Source organism: Hesperophylax consimilis, chromosome 27 (assembly GCF_061612785.1).
Source record: "Hesperophylax consimilis isolate HC1 chromosome 27, BYU_Hcon_1.0, whole genome shotgun sequence".
Taxonomy (NCBI): domain Eukaryota; kingdom Metazoa; phylum Arthropoda; class Insecta; order Trichoptera; family Limnephilidae; genus Hesperophylax; species Hesperophylax consimilis.
The window spans coordinates 20,009,107-20,026,845 of record NC_142862.1 but is presented as its reverse complement, the minus strand read 5'-3'; the positions used below and the strand labels follow the sequence as shown (position 1 = coordinate 20,026,845).

The window sequence follows — 17,739 nt, the reverse complement described above, 5'->3', positions numbered from 1 at the left end:
AAATAACAACGCCCGGGACAAATATATCCGTTGAATGAAATTACTTTTCGAATGCATTTTCTATTTTTGCACAAAATTTTAAATTGATGAAATTTTGCACACTTGATCATCAAAGCGAGAAGAAGGTTTAACTGTCTAGATGAAATTTCTAAAAACACTTTGCAAAGTCTAAGCAACGTCAGGGAATTCAACTAACAGTAAATATTTACCAAAAAGTTTTCCGATAATTTAAACGTGTAAAAGCTAGAGTTATATAAAAAAATAGTTCCCATTTCCACCGTCTATCTGCAAGTTAGTGTTCTGTCGTACGTTCAGTTTCCCGAGTTAACAATGCGCATCCTTAAAGCTGGCTACAATGTTCCCAACTAAAGCGAACGGAAAACCGGAAAACACCTGCCTACGGTGTTCCAAATTCAAATCCAAACGTCAGGTATAAACAAGATGGCGGCGGGAGATAGAAACGCCAGCGCCGCACTTCTCCGGCGGCCGACGCCGGAACCAACGCCACAAGTTGGAAGATTGAAGTTTGACTGGGACGACTATTGTAAGGATGAAGCAATAGATTGCAAAGGCAGAATAGAATATTATTCAAATAGACAATGGTTAAACCTACTGAAAACTGAGTGAATTGGTTGAATCGCCGTAAGATTTTAACTATATCCGTCCAAAAAACAAAGGTGGTAGTATTACTATACGAATTTAACATATGCCTATTAATCTACAAAATCCAAAATGGATTTATACACACGAATACAACATTCATGAAAACATCACAAGTATATGAACACTACACACATTCAGTAAAGACTGAAAGTGGTAAAAAGATTTACACACTGGAATACAACATCTATGAAAACATCACAAATACATGAACACTACACACATTCAGTAAAGACTGAAAGTGGCAAACGGATTTATGCACACGAATACAACATTCATGAAAACATCACAAGTAAATAAACACTACACACATTCAGTAAAGACTGAAAGTGGCGAATGGATTTATACACACGAATACAATATTTATGAATTACAAGTACATGAACACTACACACATTCAGTAAATATTGAAAGTGGTAAAAAGATTTATACACTCGAATACAATATTAATGAAAACATCACAAGTAAATGAACACTACACACTTTTAGTAAAGACTGAAAGTGGTAAGAAGATTTATACATTCGAATACAACATTTATGAAAACATTACAAATACATGAACACTACACACATTCAGTAAAGACTGAAAGTGGTAAAAGAAACATAGGTCATGAGGATGTGCACACATACAATCTCCTTCCCGATAGCTTGACAACAGTAAATAGTATGAATATATTTAAGAAAAAACTGTTTAAACTGTTTCAAATAGTCAAATAAAATAATATTAGGTGTTAAAACTATTCGAAGGACATGAGAAAATATTTAAATTTCCAGCGATTCAGTTAATTAATCTAAAAAGTCATCCAAGTGGCAGCATTGGTAAGCTGACTACATCAGGGAAGAATTAGAAGCCTGTGTTGGCGGCCTCACGTGAAATTATTCTGGAGATAGAATCACGTTTTAGCCAGAATGTCTGACATTGATAGTGAACCGTTCAGAAACGTTTTATTTTAGAATATTAAAATAATTTTATTTAGAATAGAATCTTTATTTAGAATAAAATATTTATTAAAAATCTCTGCAAATTATTTTGAACGAATTTAACGAATGAATGAAAATGTTTCCTGATAAAATTTTACTAAATTTCGGATTCATTATCACGATGCAACAACACGTGTTCAAACCATTGATGTATTATATTTAGATGAGATATGAAGCGAAAAAATAGGTTCCGCTTTTTGACCTCCAACTCTCCCAACGCTCTATCTAAAACTACCGATTCCGGTCTACGCGCACCATTTATCTAAACTTGTTCCACTATTAAATGGAAGATGGTAAGCAGTAAGCAATGGTAAGCAATGGTAAGCAGTAGCACCTTTAATTAGAGCTTTATGGTTCGAACACATGTTTGTGAATTTAATTAAGTGTTAATTCATTCCTTAAAGGCCTGCAATCCCTTTTTTAACCGGATTACCAATGTTTTTTTATCCGTGTGAGATGCTCTCTGCGGAATGCTACGCACCAATCAAAAGCATCAGCAGTCTTATAATTGCTGGGTTTTGTCAACTACTAAATTGTGTGTGACAAAACCCAACATCTTTGTTGCTGATTTACAGATACTTTCAATGTGAGCATGAGACGATGCATGAATGAGAATGAAGCAAGGAGTTTGTGCCAAGAGTTTTATGTCGGTCTATCCTTTCTGTCCACATCTCCATGGAAACGGCGTGATGGTTAATCAGTTAGATTTTATTTCTAAATCTACACCCGAAATTTTTTTCTGACTAAGGTTTTTCTAAATACCTACCTTATAAGGAACATGTTGTCATGTCTTTAAATGAGTAATAGATGTTCTCAGTATCGTCTTGATAAAAGACTACCTTCTGAATCTAAATTCGCATGAAATTACTTTAGACGTATTTGGTGACCAGATCTTAATGTCAACTTCCCAATCTTCCTCTTACAACATAACCCTGTATGGGATGTTATAGTCCCACTTGTTCCGAACATTTGGTGAACACATAAGAAAAATGAGACATTACGAGGTAATCCGTCATTTCAAATCTCTTTATAAGAAATAATTTTGATCAAATACATCCAAAGAAAACAATAATTCCTTTTGAGACAAACGTCTTGCAGTTTGGTGCGCTAATTTGTTGAAGATTAAGACAGGAGAAACTGGAATTAGTAGAATCTGCGTCTCTCGTAGAATTAAGGGATGAATACCCGTTGTCTTTCATCCCCACTAATCCGATATTCAAAAACCAAAACAACCCTCCAAAGATTGAATTGCAAACCAACGGTGTGGAATCAACAAATGCTATTCTTGACTAGTTATGTTTGACTAGTTACTTTTCGTTTAAATTTGTTAGTATTATCTTTTTCTTCAGTGATATAGTTATTTTTGTTAAGACAGACAAATATTCCAGAGTTACAAATAAGACGATAAACTGAAAAGTAGACCAACTCGTAATCAAAAAAATCGTAATCAGCGAAAATATAAAACTATTAATGATTTTTGTCATAATATTTCAATCCAAAAGATATTGCTTTCTTATTTCCAATTTGAATTATCAATACACGGTGTCTGGAACCTCGTAGTACAATCGAGAAACTTGGGAATCCATATCACGTATCGGAGTCGTTTTTTTTTGGTATAAATTATGAGATTAAAGAGTTCAAGAGATTAACCTTTAAGGCGGTGCACTACGTCGTGTAATACATTAAATTGAGCCGCTATCAATAACCATCCTTAGGTAGATGGAGATAAGGTTTAAATTCCCGCTTAACACCATCCCCCTGTTTTGATTTATGCCTGAAAAAAACGTGGCCAAAAAGTGCCTTTTATTTTATTTTGTGGATGTTCATGCATAAATATTTAATTTTTTTCGATCATTTTATAAATAACTTAATTTGCCACACTATACAATAAAATCATAACCGAAAATGGGTTCGTAAGTAGGAGATTTTGAACTTTAAAGCAGTTTTTATAGGCTATTACATTATTTTTTTCTGGGCTTATAAAAAGACTTATCTAAAAAATACTCGATTATTTAAGATATCCACATATTCTACTCGCAGTATTTAATTAAAGCATCTGAATCATTTCTAGGCGACCAAATTTTCAAACCAAAAACACATGATTTTGTATTACTACGTATGGCATCGCCTTAAATAACATGCATTAGGAACTTTAGTGCAAATATCACTTAGACAATAATTGGTTTCAAGCGTGTTGTGAATAATTTTGTATAAACATACCAAGTTAGTAGATTATGAATGCATGCTTTTTGTTTTAAATGCATATATTTACGTAAATTGTATTAACAACGCCCATTCGACCACTGCCCTCCCATTTTAAATGGCTAAAAAACATGAATATATTTAGTAAAATCCTCATTTCAAACCGAGGACCAGATGAGTTTCAAATGTTGTCATACTCTTCGTTTTTTACGTCTGTTCAAACAAAAGACGTAAAAAGCACAAAAGAAAATATGCCTGCATTTTTATGTGAGTTATTAAAGACAAAGCAATGTAAAAACACGATGTAAATAGTAAATACGGCGAACTTGGAGACGGAGTAAGGAATAAACCCACCCGGCTTTATGCGCATGAAAATGCATGTTTCAAATTTTAAAAATAAATAAAACTTCCGCGAGACAATGGGCTAATTTTGGAGTTGGTTTCACTCGACTTTCTAATAAGTGAATTTATACAAATCGTCGTTACGCATGGAATAATTTTTCAACATATAAAGTAAGAATTAAGACACGTGGCATGCAAAGTAGTAATTATTGGAAGTCTTGTTGCATATCCTCCATGAAAACAAACATTTTAACCAGTTTTTGATGAAAAAACGAAGAAAGTGAATAAGAATCGAATGTCATTAGAATACAACTTTTTTAATTATATCGATCGGGAGGAAGAATGAACCACCATACATAATATATGTAACATTGTCCTTGGAAGCAAAGTTATATTGTCCAAAAGAATTAATATTATAACAATTTTTCGACATTCTTTGGATGAACATACTCGTGAGAAAATTATTACGAATTAAATAGCAATAACATTACATTATCATTATTACTTGTGGAAAAAATATATTGTTCCGGAGTGTTTTTTAAATGTATTTATTAACGCCCTTTTTAGGGGCTTTTAAATATATTTATTTTTATTATTTTTATTTATTAATCTTAAGTTAGCTCACATCTTCGTGTGTGCTAATAGTTTTATAAACATGTACATTGTTTGGAAAACATAATCTTTCTTTAAATATTTCAATAAAGTCACAAAAAAAGAAACATTAATAATTGAGATAGACATATTTTCTTAATTCATTTTTGAACTTATTAATATTTTCTATCACAGCAATTTCCTTCGGGATTTTGTTATAGAGTTGAACGGCCTGGTACATCAGAGATTTTTGGGTGCTTGTTTTTTTTCTTGTTGGCAATCTAATTTGCTTAGAATTTCTCGTCCCGTGTCCGTGTATATGAATAGTTATTATACAGGGTTTTCCAATAAGATGTGTTATTTTCATATTCAATCGTAAAAGATCAATGGTTTCGTTGATTGTGTGGCACATAGCACCGTCTTGTTGAAAGGTAACGTTGTCCAGATCAATACCATCCAATTCCGGCCATAACAAATCATTAATCACCTCTCGATAGCGCAATCCATTCACCGTAATTGTTGCTCCAGCCTCATTTTCGAAAGTAAGGTCCAATGACTCCGCCTGACCATAAACCGCAAAAAAACAGTCACACGTTGAGGATAGAGAGGCTTTTCAACAATAACTTTTGGGTTTTCCGAGCCCCAGATGCGACAATTTTGCTTGTTGACGAAGCCACCGAGGTGGAAATGGGCCTCATCACTCAAGATGATTTGCATTTGATTCACTCAAGTGAATTTTAATAATTTCAATGCGTTTTTGAACCATGTATCGTTCAATTTTTATTAATGGTGTAGTTTCTACTTGTCAAATGTCAAAAAATGACAGCTTTAAAATTAACATCTACCGAAATAGCGGGCTACTCAAAATAACACCTCTCATTGGAAAATCCTGTGCATAGTTAATAATTATAGATAGTTTTTATACATAACTGAACTGCCTCAGTAACAACTGAGAAAATGATTAAGCACCGAATTAAAATGACACTTATGGAAAATAGTTGATGATGACCACCCAGCTTCACCCTCGGTTAAGAACCCTTTTAAGATTTTTCTCATAAACGTATCCATATTTTACAAATATTCAATAATAAAAAGACTCTCGGGTGATGTAAAAGCCATGAAGTAAAATTAGTTAAAAATTTTCATTCGTAAATCTTGGTAAACTTTCAGTACCGTTATACTTTCTCATTAATAAGAATACTTACTTTAAAATATGTATAGATAATATTGTAAGACAGTAGTCTCTCGAACCGATGCCTAACCGAGTATCTTTTTAATGCGGGTGGCGTGTATTACAGTATGACGGGTACACCGAGACATTTGCACTAAGTAGGGTATTATTGTGATTACAGACAACGCGAACTAAAATGGTACTCAAAATACACAGGCAAAAAAATTGTACTTGTAAAACTTTTTGTGATTGATTTTGACTAAATTTCATAACTTTCTTACCTAAAATTCCGCAGTGTAAATCAAGCCAACAATTTCCCGATTTAAAATCAAATGTATAGACCATAGCATTATCTCAAATATTAGTTTAAACTTTTATCTTGTAACATGTGGATACAATTTTCGCTTACAACAGAATAAAGCTCCATATATTTCGTCATAATGAACACAATTTGTGACCTGTAAACAACTGCGTGGTACTATAGACTATTATTTCGTTGTGAAAATTTCTTATTTTTACAATTAGCAAATTTTTTTGATATTATAAATCTATATATTATCGAAGAAAGCAAACACTTTGTGGCTCGACATTATATAATTTTGTTTTCCTTTTTTTTACACCATTTTTGAGTTATATGTGTCGACCTGTTTCGGTTGCACTGAACATTTTTCAGAACAATGGAAATATAAACTTCATTTTTATATTTAATAATTTATATTTCTTTTGTCCTGGAGAAAGTTGAGTGCAACCGAAACCAGTCCGACTTATATAACTCAAATAAAGTGGTTTAAAACTGTTGTTTTTCAATTCAATTCAATTTGTTTATTAATTTCAAAAACATTACGAAATTGTTAATTTCAATGCGTTTTTAAAATATTTTTATAATAAGAATTCTAAGATTAATATTTACAGTGTGTATATCAACTGTATCAGTGATAATAGAGCTTGCCTTTTAAAGTAAGCTTCATTGATGCAAAACATGTCGATATCCGAATTGATTCTGTTCAACAGCAAGATTGCTCTCCCCACAGGCATGACCATTGGCAAGTTAGTTCTGCAGGCCTGGAGATAAAATAGTCCATCGGTGACGTACATAACCATCGGGAACATAGAAATGAATGCTCTCCATGATGACCGAGTTTTCAAACCATCCACGAATCAGTCTAAAGAAATGTGTAGCAATGCGCACATCTCTCCTGACCTTAGATAGTTCATTCCGAGCATACCCAAAAGAAAGTCAGTGGGATAGAGCCACGGGTAGTAGCCATACATGTAGAGAAATCTCAAGAATTTCTTCTGAACTCTCTCCAACATTAGAGAATACTTTACCTGATGTGGACTCCAAATCACCGACCCACTTTCAAGTCTACTCCTTACTAAGGAATTAAATAAAACTATTGTTCGCACAAACAGGTTTCCAACTCGTCGTGGAAGGAGTTTTATAAATAATAGGTTCTTTTAGATTAATCAGGGATTTATTAATACTCCGCGTATTATATTGGTGACTCGATATTCGACCTAGCTAGAAGCTGGCTAATTGGAATCTGGGCCAGTAAGATTGTCTGGGAGCATTCTCACTGGCCCTGGCGACTACTGGCTACTAGCTGCCATCTTGCGGACTTCCACGCAAGCTCTATGCACTGCCATCTGTGCGATCTACAAAGCTTCCTAACAAAAACAAAGTTTAAAAAAAACGTGTTTATAATCCGTATATATTTTTTTAATTTAAAGTACAGTGCCTTCGGCGGTCGGCTTGACTTTGGTTCTTATACAAATCTACAGTTTTATTCCGATATTGATAAAATCTTGCGCACTTGACTTTCAAAACAAGACGAAGGCCACTTTCTACATTATATTTGAAAAATTATGGATTATTTTCTAACCAATGTTTGTATTTTATTGAATAGTGTGGTAATTTTCTAATTAGTTTACGTAGAGCAGCATTCTTTCAAATTGGTGTACAGTCGCCCCTAAGAATCTGTAAAGAGTTTGGATAGCTAACCGCGCTGTAAACACGAGAGGCGCGGCTGCTCGCTTAATACCTTCCCTTATTCAAGGAGAACCACCGCCACCTTATCCAGGGGTTGGAACAGGAACATCTGCTCCCTGTAGCCGCTTCGCTTTCAGGGGTGGAACTCAGTGTGAAACGAGCCGAGAAACGGACGAAGATGAATTGAGAACGTGAATACCGCACACGAGTCAAAACTGCTCCTAACCGTCTAGAGCCAGTGAGACTATGGCATCCCTAATCGTGGTATGTTGTGAGGCTGAAAGTAGAGAGATAGAGGAAGGTGGGAAGTACCTGACTATTCAGATCTGGTTACCAAACACGGCTACAGCCATTTCAAGCAACGTTTCAATTCTGAAAGGTAGTCTTACACCAGGGCGATACTGAGAGTATATTCCACTCTGGAACGTACCGCAAATATACTATATGTTATTTTAAATGAGTAATTTGTGAAATAACACAAATTTATCAAATAAAGTTTACTTGCGCACGCCGAGATTTGGACCCGCGACTTTCGGCTTGCTAGTGGAGAGTCTTGAGCCTCAACTACGAATTTTTGTTTATTTTATTATTTCAGTGTGTACTGAGGTACAAATTTAAATTACTTTTTCTCATTCTTTTCAAATCAGTATCAATAAATATCAAATAATTGTATTTTTTCTTTTTCAAGAGTAGTTTTAGAATTTAAGATTCATTTGCATTGTTTGTTTGAAAAAAATTGAAATATTTGAACACTCACTAAAATTGTGTAATATCAGCAAATTACAGAAACATATTGTAAAATAATTCAAAAAAACATGAAATCATTTGAATAAAAAAATGTTAAAACACATTACTTAAATAATGAGAATAAATATTTTCACAAACGTGAAAAACAATACACGATGTCCGGAAGCTCATAGTACAAGCGGGAAACTGTTGAATCTACATCACGCAGAAGACAATAAAAATTATAATTGGTCAGAGCATTTTTCACTTTTTAAAATTTTTCAGGGTTTTAAAAAACATTAGGGCCGGCTTTACGCTTCGACGCATTTAAAAAAAAAAAATAAACACCTGATATTAACCCCTCCGCGAACGTTAAAAACATTTAACAGTTGATATTAACCCCCCAGCGAACGTTTTTTTTAAACTTTACCTCAAAAAATTCCAATTTGTTTTTTCAAAGTTCAAATCAAAAACAATGTTATACGACAAAGTAGACTCTAAATGCGATGTCGATTCACCAGTTTTTCTTATTTACCACGAGTTTCCGGACACCGTTTAGTGTCGCAGAAAAATCTGAAAATATATTTTTTTATTGTTTATATATTTTTATGTTAAATTTATTAAATTTTGTTGTAATCCACGATATGCATTTAAGAGCTACTAATTTTTCCATATAATTCGTCATTAAATTATACGAACACGTATTATTATCATTTAAGCATTATCATTAACTTATACGAACATATATTGTTATCATTTTGGCATTATCATTGAGTTATAGGAACACATCTGGTTATCATTTAAGACTTATCATTTAATTATACAAACACATATTATTATCATTTAACCATTATCATTAAATTATACGAACACATATTATTATCATTTAAGCATTATCATTAAATTATACGAACACATATTATTATCATTTAAGCATTATCATTAAATTATACGAACACATATTATTATCATTTAAGCATGTGTGATTAATTTATTAATTTTTAATTTCACGCCCAGCTGAACTTTGACATGATTATTTTTTTAACACAATTAATGCAAATTTTGGGCCTGGTACCCGCCTAGGTAAAGGTAAATAAGGTCTGTTTAAAATCAGCCAGAGTCCGTTTTCTTGTGTCCCATGGTAATAATATGGTGGGGCAAGCACAACGGTTACTCGCATTAGGTTTTCGATTCAGTATCGACTGGGCAAGCGCAGTTAAAACTAAAGCCACAACACACGCTGCTCGCCAGAAATCCAATGTGGTACTGAAATAGAATTAAGTTAAAACGTTAGCCGCAGTGCGTGTTTGTACGCGGTTTCAGCTATTCCAAAACCTCTTGCGTTTAATCGCAGTGGGTGCTAAGCCTTTGCTAGGGGAGGACTGGGCGGGAACCCGAGGATTTCTTCTCTGCTACTAAACGTTTAACGAAAATACCTACATATTCAAAAAATATTATTTGCCCTCATTGAAAAAAGGTTATCCACCCCTGATCAAGACTAAGACATTGGGGGATTTAGCCGTATTTATAAGGGAAATTATAACGGAAAAGTGGCTACGAATTGACTTCCATTTTCCATCGTGCTACTAAATTTAACCATTTTAATACGTACTTGGGTTTGATTTTATTAACATGCTAATTGCAAAAAAGGTTGAATTTTTTAATGAATACGATTAAATTAATTTATAATGATATCTTTTAACTTAATAAAAAAAATTACTTTAATGTAACAGAAAAAAATATGAAGTATTGCCGACAAAACAACCTAAAGTCAACAAGACGATAGGGAAATCCACACACATTAAGAAAAAAATCTCGACGAGGAAATTAATAAACACAGTCAATATATATTAAGATGAGGAAATCAACAAACATGAAGATGAGTGAATCAACAATGTGAAATTGGGGTCTAAAAACATGAAGGTGGTGAAATGAAAAAACACAGTTAATATACAATTAAGATGAGGTATTCAACAAATTCGAAGAAATCAACAAAGGTGACGATGAGGAAATACTAAAAAAGTATGATTTAACACCACCACAACAACCCACAGTCCGCTTCAGAACGGGAATCCCTAATAAGGAGGAATGTGAAAATAATAATTATACTATGTATCTTTAAGGCGATGCACTACGTCGTGTAATATTTTAAATTGAGCCGCTATCAATAACAACCCTTACGTAGATGGCGATAAGGTTTAAATTCCCGCTTAACACCATCCGCCTGTTTTGATTTATGCAAGAAAAAAACATGGCCAAAAAGTGCCTTTTTATTTTGTGGATTTTATAAATAACTTAATTTGCCACATCATACAATAAAATCATAACCGAAAATGGGTTCGTAAGTAGGAGATTTTGAACTTTAAAGCAGTTTTCATAGGCCTTTTACTTTTAGGCCTAAACTTATATAAAAAATACTCGATTATTTCAAAGGCCAAGATGTATTCTACTCGCAGTATTTAATTAAAGCATCTGAAACAAATTTTCAAACCAAAAACACATGATTTTGCATTACTACGTATTGCATCGCCTTAATAGTAACTAACACGGCTTGGGGTAAGGCTCTCCACTCGCAAGCCGGAGGTCGCGGGTTCATTTTTATTTTATTAGTTTGTGTTATTTCTTTAAAAAATCTTGAAATGGTTTTGGCCGCATTTGGTGACCGAACTGAATACCCAGGTACTTCCTCACCTTACTCTTCCCATCTCCTTCCCTCCCCACTACCTTAGATTTTATGCATATACATAATATAACACAAATTCGTATAAACCCATATGTATACATATGAAATGGCGCCAATTAACATGCCAATGACCTCTCAACTTTCAAAATAGTCCAACGAACTGAATCATTTGTGGAAGAATTTTGGTATTTGAAAATGGAATCAATTTCATCCGTAGTAAGATAAAAATTAACTTGACACGCCCACAACTTAATTCTATCTGATGTTAATTTCTTCATTAGCGTTAAAAAATCCGGAGAAGATTGGTCAGCTTATGAGATTTATTAATACAACATTTGGTCAAAAAGCTTCCTATACTACTGTACTAAAATCTACAACAAATTCCCACTCTCATTCAAAATTCCCAACAATATTAAAACATTTAAATCTAAAATAAAAATCTGGATACAAAATATACATTCAAACTGCAATCGAAACCACTCAAATGAACAAAAAAACAACATTATGTATTTATAGTTATTTCAGAAAATAAGCCCATCAATATACAAAAATTCAGCGTGCGTATGTTTGCGCTCGCAAAACTCGAAAAGTAGTCAACCGATATCTCTGAAAATCTCAAAGTTTGTTCTTATTAGTGTCAGGAGTGTTTAGAGAGTGGTTTAAATGATAGAAGAAGTCTAGGACTGTTTTAATATAATTTTTAATTACTTTATATTATCTATACTACTGAATTTTATTATGTAAATAAAGTGCTCAGCACGGGAGATCCCCGTAAATTTATCATTATCTCTATTGGTTACAAAAAATGAAGATAATAAAAGACGTTATTATTATTGTTTTGCCGGTTAATATTAACCTTGCCTAACCTAACCTAACCCAATCCAACCTAACTTAACCCTTCCTCTAATCTAAGTAACCTGTCACTCAAATAAACCGTGAGTAATGAAATCTTGATTAGAGATGAGATATAAAGAGTTTTGGCCTCTTTTGTTCCTCTGCTACGTTGTCATAGAAATTCTCCTCTCTGTATTTTGTTTGTTTCTTTTCATATTGTGAAATATAATTAAAATACGGTTGCATTTCAAAACAAAACAGTGACAAAATAGAACAGTGAAGAAAATTGAATAACCTCTTATTTTACAATTATATTATTTTATCCGGTTACCGAAAAAAAATTTATTTTAGGTTAACATACAATATACCCACCTAATGTGGTCATCTCCAAATGTTTTATTTTGATGAGAACATAGTATATTTATTAGATTTATTAACGGCATTAAAATTGACTGTTAGATATCTCCAAAAATGACGAAGTAATGATATTTTAAAATAAACTTTTTTTAATTTTCGTTTTTTGTTTTACGCCCAGACTGGCTTTTATATCGATTTTAATAACAGAGCTATCGAATATTATACGCAACATTTATAAAGCAAGAATAACAATAGTAGTAAAACATATTAGGTATTGGACAAATCACAAAAACTACATTACCAACACTACTATAGGTAATTTGTAGAATTCAACAAAATTCGGGTATAGATTACTCTTAATTCAATAAATGGAGTCAGAAAATATATCAATAATACCTCCAAACTTGTTGCCAAGATCATGCTTCCTATTAGTTAGTGAATGTGTCTGATAGTTGATTGTGTATGTATTGTCATTTTGTCTTGTGTTCCTAGTCGGCAAAATGGTAAAACTTGGTAAAATGTGTGCAATAGTGTCCCGTGAAGTCACAAACAGTACAAATTCATAATTCGAACGGCGGTGCTGCAGTACCGCCGCGCTTGTCCCGTGACGTCACACGTTTTTGGGCCACCGCAAAAAACAAGAATTTAACGTCTTTTATAGTCTTTAAAACACGTTTATTAGTAGGGCCCCAAATATTGAACGCAATAATAATGTTGTGCCGTGTGTATTATTTAACTAGAATAAAATATAGATTTTTATAAATAAATATAGTTAAATAACATTAACTCAATATTTTTATTTCAAATAAAGAATTATACAATTAGCCAAATGACAATTCTTTTTCAAAGTTTCTTCGGGCAGGTAGGTAAGTAGGTACCATAATACTGAAAAAAAATACGAGTTAGAAAGCCATAAATAAATAACATTTGAAAATGTAATCTTTTCGGAAACGGAACGAACAAACAAATTTACAGATAGATGAAATGCAAAGCGGTCGAGTTAAAACAGGAATTCTCTACGCTCAGTCAATAAAGATGTTTCTCAGAAAACCAGAAAAGGTGGGTACACAATTTCTAAACACAATGGAAAAACTCATCGCAAGTAAGAAATCCTGGAGTTGATGAGAAATCCAAATAAGTGGAATATTTCTGAACGTATCTGAAAACCAAAAACTGCCTTTGAAAGGAAATAAAATACGATTCCAAATTTTATTATTATGGAAAAAAATATAATTTTCGAAATATTAAAATTTTAAATTCACATTAAGATAAAATAAAATTTTGTAGCTGTAATTCCAGATAGCGAAAAAATTTATAAAACCACACGCTTTTTCTTAGACAAAAGTATTGAAGATTTCAAAAGTCATTTTAGGCAAAAACTCTAAAATATCGGCTTTTGTAAAATGTTTCATTTAAAGATTTGTATATTTTATGTGTATTGTAATAGGATTACATCAATCTGTAATGCACAAAAAAAATTCACCTCACTTTTTTATCGTTTCATACAAAAATATATATTTTTTTTAAATTCACGAAGTTACTTAATTTCTTGACAAATTGCGTTCGAAACCTTTGGTTTCAAAAAGTGTACATTTAAATTCTTCTCTAGTTAACTTCTAGAATTGAAAACAAAGCGTATTGTTTTCTCTTTGTGACACTGTTTATACAACTATTTCTATGAAACCGTGTGAGTTGTGGGAAAAATTAGCCTGAACGGTTAGATATACTTAAAAATATTCAGCTATCAGAATGTATACACAAACGTTTGTATTATTTTAAAAAATACACACTGCTAAAAAATCACACTAACACTTTATATCCCCTCCCATCACAAAAAATCCAGGACATAGCTCTATCTAAAACCAAGCCACGCACGAAATCTATAACAACAATAATTGATAAGTTAAGCAATATCTCACACATTTTGTTATCCATATTTCATTTGATCGGGGCTTCCCCGACCTAATCAGCCTTCCCGTCACGCCCGGGGCAGGGATAAGTGCGGCCAAAGCGCCGCAGGCGAAATTCCCACGGGGGAGCGGTATACGTGAAACCATCAGTCCCTCCGCCTTTGTTTTTCCTTATTAGAAATCCGAGAATACGCCTCTAGTCTGGAAAAATGACACGGCAATTTTTCTGGGCTTTAAAATGAAAAATATTGGTGTTGTTCGATTCTTTTGCTTTCTTTTGGTTTTTCGAAAGCTCCTCAAAATGGCGGCCGTTTTGGCATTATTATTAAAAAAATATTTCCTCATAAATAAGCTCACATAATTGTGTATTATAATGTCCAGAAATATAATGCATACAAACATTGACATTTGCAAACATAGAAATATAATACAAACAAGCATTAACATTGGCAAATATAGAAATATAATACAAACAAACATTAACATTGGCAAATAAAGAAATATAATACATACAAGCATTAACATTGGCAAATATAGAAATATAATTCAAACAAACATTAACATTGGCAAATAAAGAAATATAATACATACAAGCATTAACATTGACAAATATCGAAATATAATACAGCAGGCATTGACATTGGCAATCATAGAAATACATTACATACAGGAATACAATACAGACATTAGCAAACATAGAAATATAATGCATAGAGGCTTTGATATTGGCATACATAGAAATATAATACAGCAGGCATTGACATTGGCAATCATAGAAATACACTACATACAGGAATACAATACAGACATTAGCAAACATAGAAATATAATGCATAGAGGCTTTGATATTGGCATACATAGAAATATAATACAGCAGGCATTGACATTGGCAATCATAGAAATACACTACATACAGGAATACAATACAGACATTAGCAAACATAGAAATATAATGCATAGAGGCTTTGATATTGGCATACATAGAAATATAATACATACAGGCATTGTTATTCGCAAACATAGAAATATAACACATACAAGCATTAACATTGGCAATCATAGAAATACAATACATACAGGAATACAATACAGACATTCGCAAACATAGAAATATAATACATGCGGGCATTGACATTGGCAAACATATAAATATAATACATACAGGCATTGACATTGGCAAACATTGAAATATAATACATACAAATATAATAATATTATATATGTATATGTATTTTTAAGAATCAGAAATTTTTTGTCTTTAAAAAACCTATATTTAATATATTATGCCTTGGTCCAATCAACTCTACAATATGGTATCATTAGTTGGGGATCCACATACAAAACTAACCTTACTCCAATAGAAGTGATACAAAGGTTAATAATTAAAATAATATTACGAAAACCTTCCGATTACCCAACTGATCGATTATTCGAAGAATTTCAAGTGCCTTCATTTAAAGATCTTTATACTAAAAATGCATTAATTCAAATCATAAAAGAAAAAGACAAGTATCAATTTCTAACTGAAAACCGTACTCGACTTGAATATATATTTTTCCATGCCCAAAATTAAACACTTCCTTTGCACAAAATTATTACACTTACCGAGCAAGAATTTTTTTCAATCGACTACCTGAAGAAATTAGAAACATTAATGATAACATCCAAATAATAAACACTGTGAAAAAATATTTTAAAGACAAACTTACAAAAAATAAAAATAATTGGATCGTGTGAGGAATGTGGAGATCCGCAAAGAGTGCAAGGCTGATGTAAGCGTAATGAGTAAGATTAAGAAAGGGACGCTTAGATGGTTTGGGCATGTAGAGCGAATGAGCGAAGATAGGAGTGTAAGGAGGATATATGATGCAAATGTGAATGGTAGCAGAAGTCGGGGACGCCCGAGGAAGACATGGCACGATCAAGTGAATCAGATACTCGAGTCGGGCCATGTCAAGAGTCAGAATAATAGAAGAGTATGTATGAGACGATGTATGAATGTGAATGAGGCAAGGAGTGTGTGCCAAGACCGAGTTGTTTGGCGGTCCGTCCTCTCTGCCTACCCCTGCGGGGAAACGGCGTGATGGTTAGTTAGTTAGTTAGTTTATAACTCACTTCAAATAAGTTTAAAATCATTTTATTTTTAATTACTTACTTATTGTAATAAAACAATGTACACTCCTCTTCCAGCCACAAGCTAATGCTTCTATGGAAGAGGAGTCTTGAAATATTTGATCATATATTGTAACAAATAAACAAAAATGTACTTATATAATAATTATAATAAATAAAAAATAAAAAAAATAAAAAATAATGACCGGTCGGTGGCCGAGTTGACATCGCGTTTGGGTCCCACTCGGGCGTAGTGTGTTCAATTCCTCGGCTAGCTAAGTCCTCCATCACAACACAAGCAACATTTTCAGCTTACTGTGGTGGTAGTAGGAGATTTTCAAATATTGTCAGGTTATTCGTAAAATAATGTTTGTCTTTGTTAAAAAAAAAAATAAAAAAATAAATAATATAATATAAATATAATATTTATATTATATTATTATTATTTATTTTATATTATATTATAATTATAATTATTTATTTTTAATACATACATATTAACATTGACAAATATAGAAATATAATGCATGCACGCATTGACATTGACAATCATAGAAATACAATACATACAGGAATAAAATACAGACATTGGCAAACATAGAAATATAATACATAGAGGCATTGACAGTGGCAAACATATTTTTGATGTGAAACATATTTTGCAAGACGGGACGACGCTCTTGCACGGAACGACGATTTATTTTGCCAGCCTCGTGACTCGTCGGCTCTTTCTGTCACTGCCTATTGGACTGCTACTGTAATAACCGAAAATAAACTGATGATGCAACTTAACCACATTGTATAAATATATGTATTTTTAATTTTTTATACATTAGTTATATTTATGTTTTAATAATAATAACAGAATTGTTTTATTGTCAAAATTATAGACTTGTTCTCTTTCATTTTCACTTACTTCAACGTGACGGCTACATTTATTTTGAACTTTCTTTTAAAATTTATTCCGTGGGTTGTTTTCTTATTATGACAATGTTCGAGACACTGCCCATATTTTTATTAAGAAATCTAATACATACATTGCAAAAAGATTCCAAATGCTATACGGAGAAAAATAACTGATAAAAAATATTGCTAAATTATTAAGAATCTCTTTTCGAAATTATTCGTAATCTGGTTAAAAACGGGATTGCAGGCCCGTTAGATAGGATTCCTGATAATC

At 32.5% G+C, this 17,739-nt stretch overlaps 1 protein-coding gene across 1 annotated transcript in view; it reads left to right on the top strand.

Annotated features, from left to right (window-relative positions):
- Positions 1–441: 441 nt before the first annotated feature.
- LOC149410725 (boophilin-H2-like) overlaps positions 442–17,739 on the top strand; it is a 36,996-nt gene continuing 19,698 nt past the window's right edge. The window contains exon 1 of the mRNA XM_089648319.1: positions 442–524. Coding sequence (XP_089504445.1) covers positions 442–524 — 83 coding nt within the window. The remainder of the gene's footprint in view (positions 525–17,739) is intronic.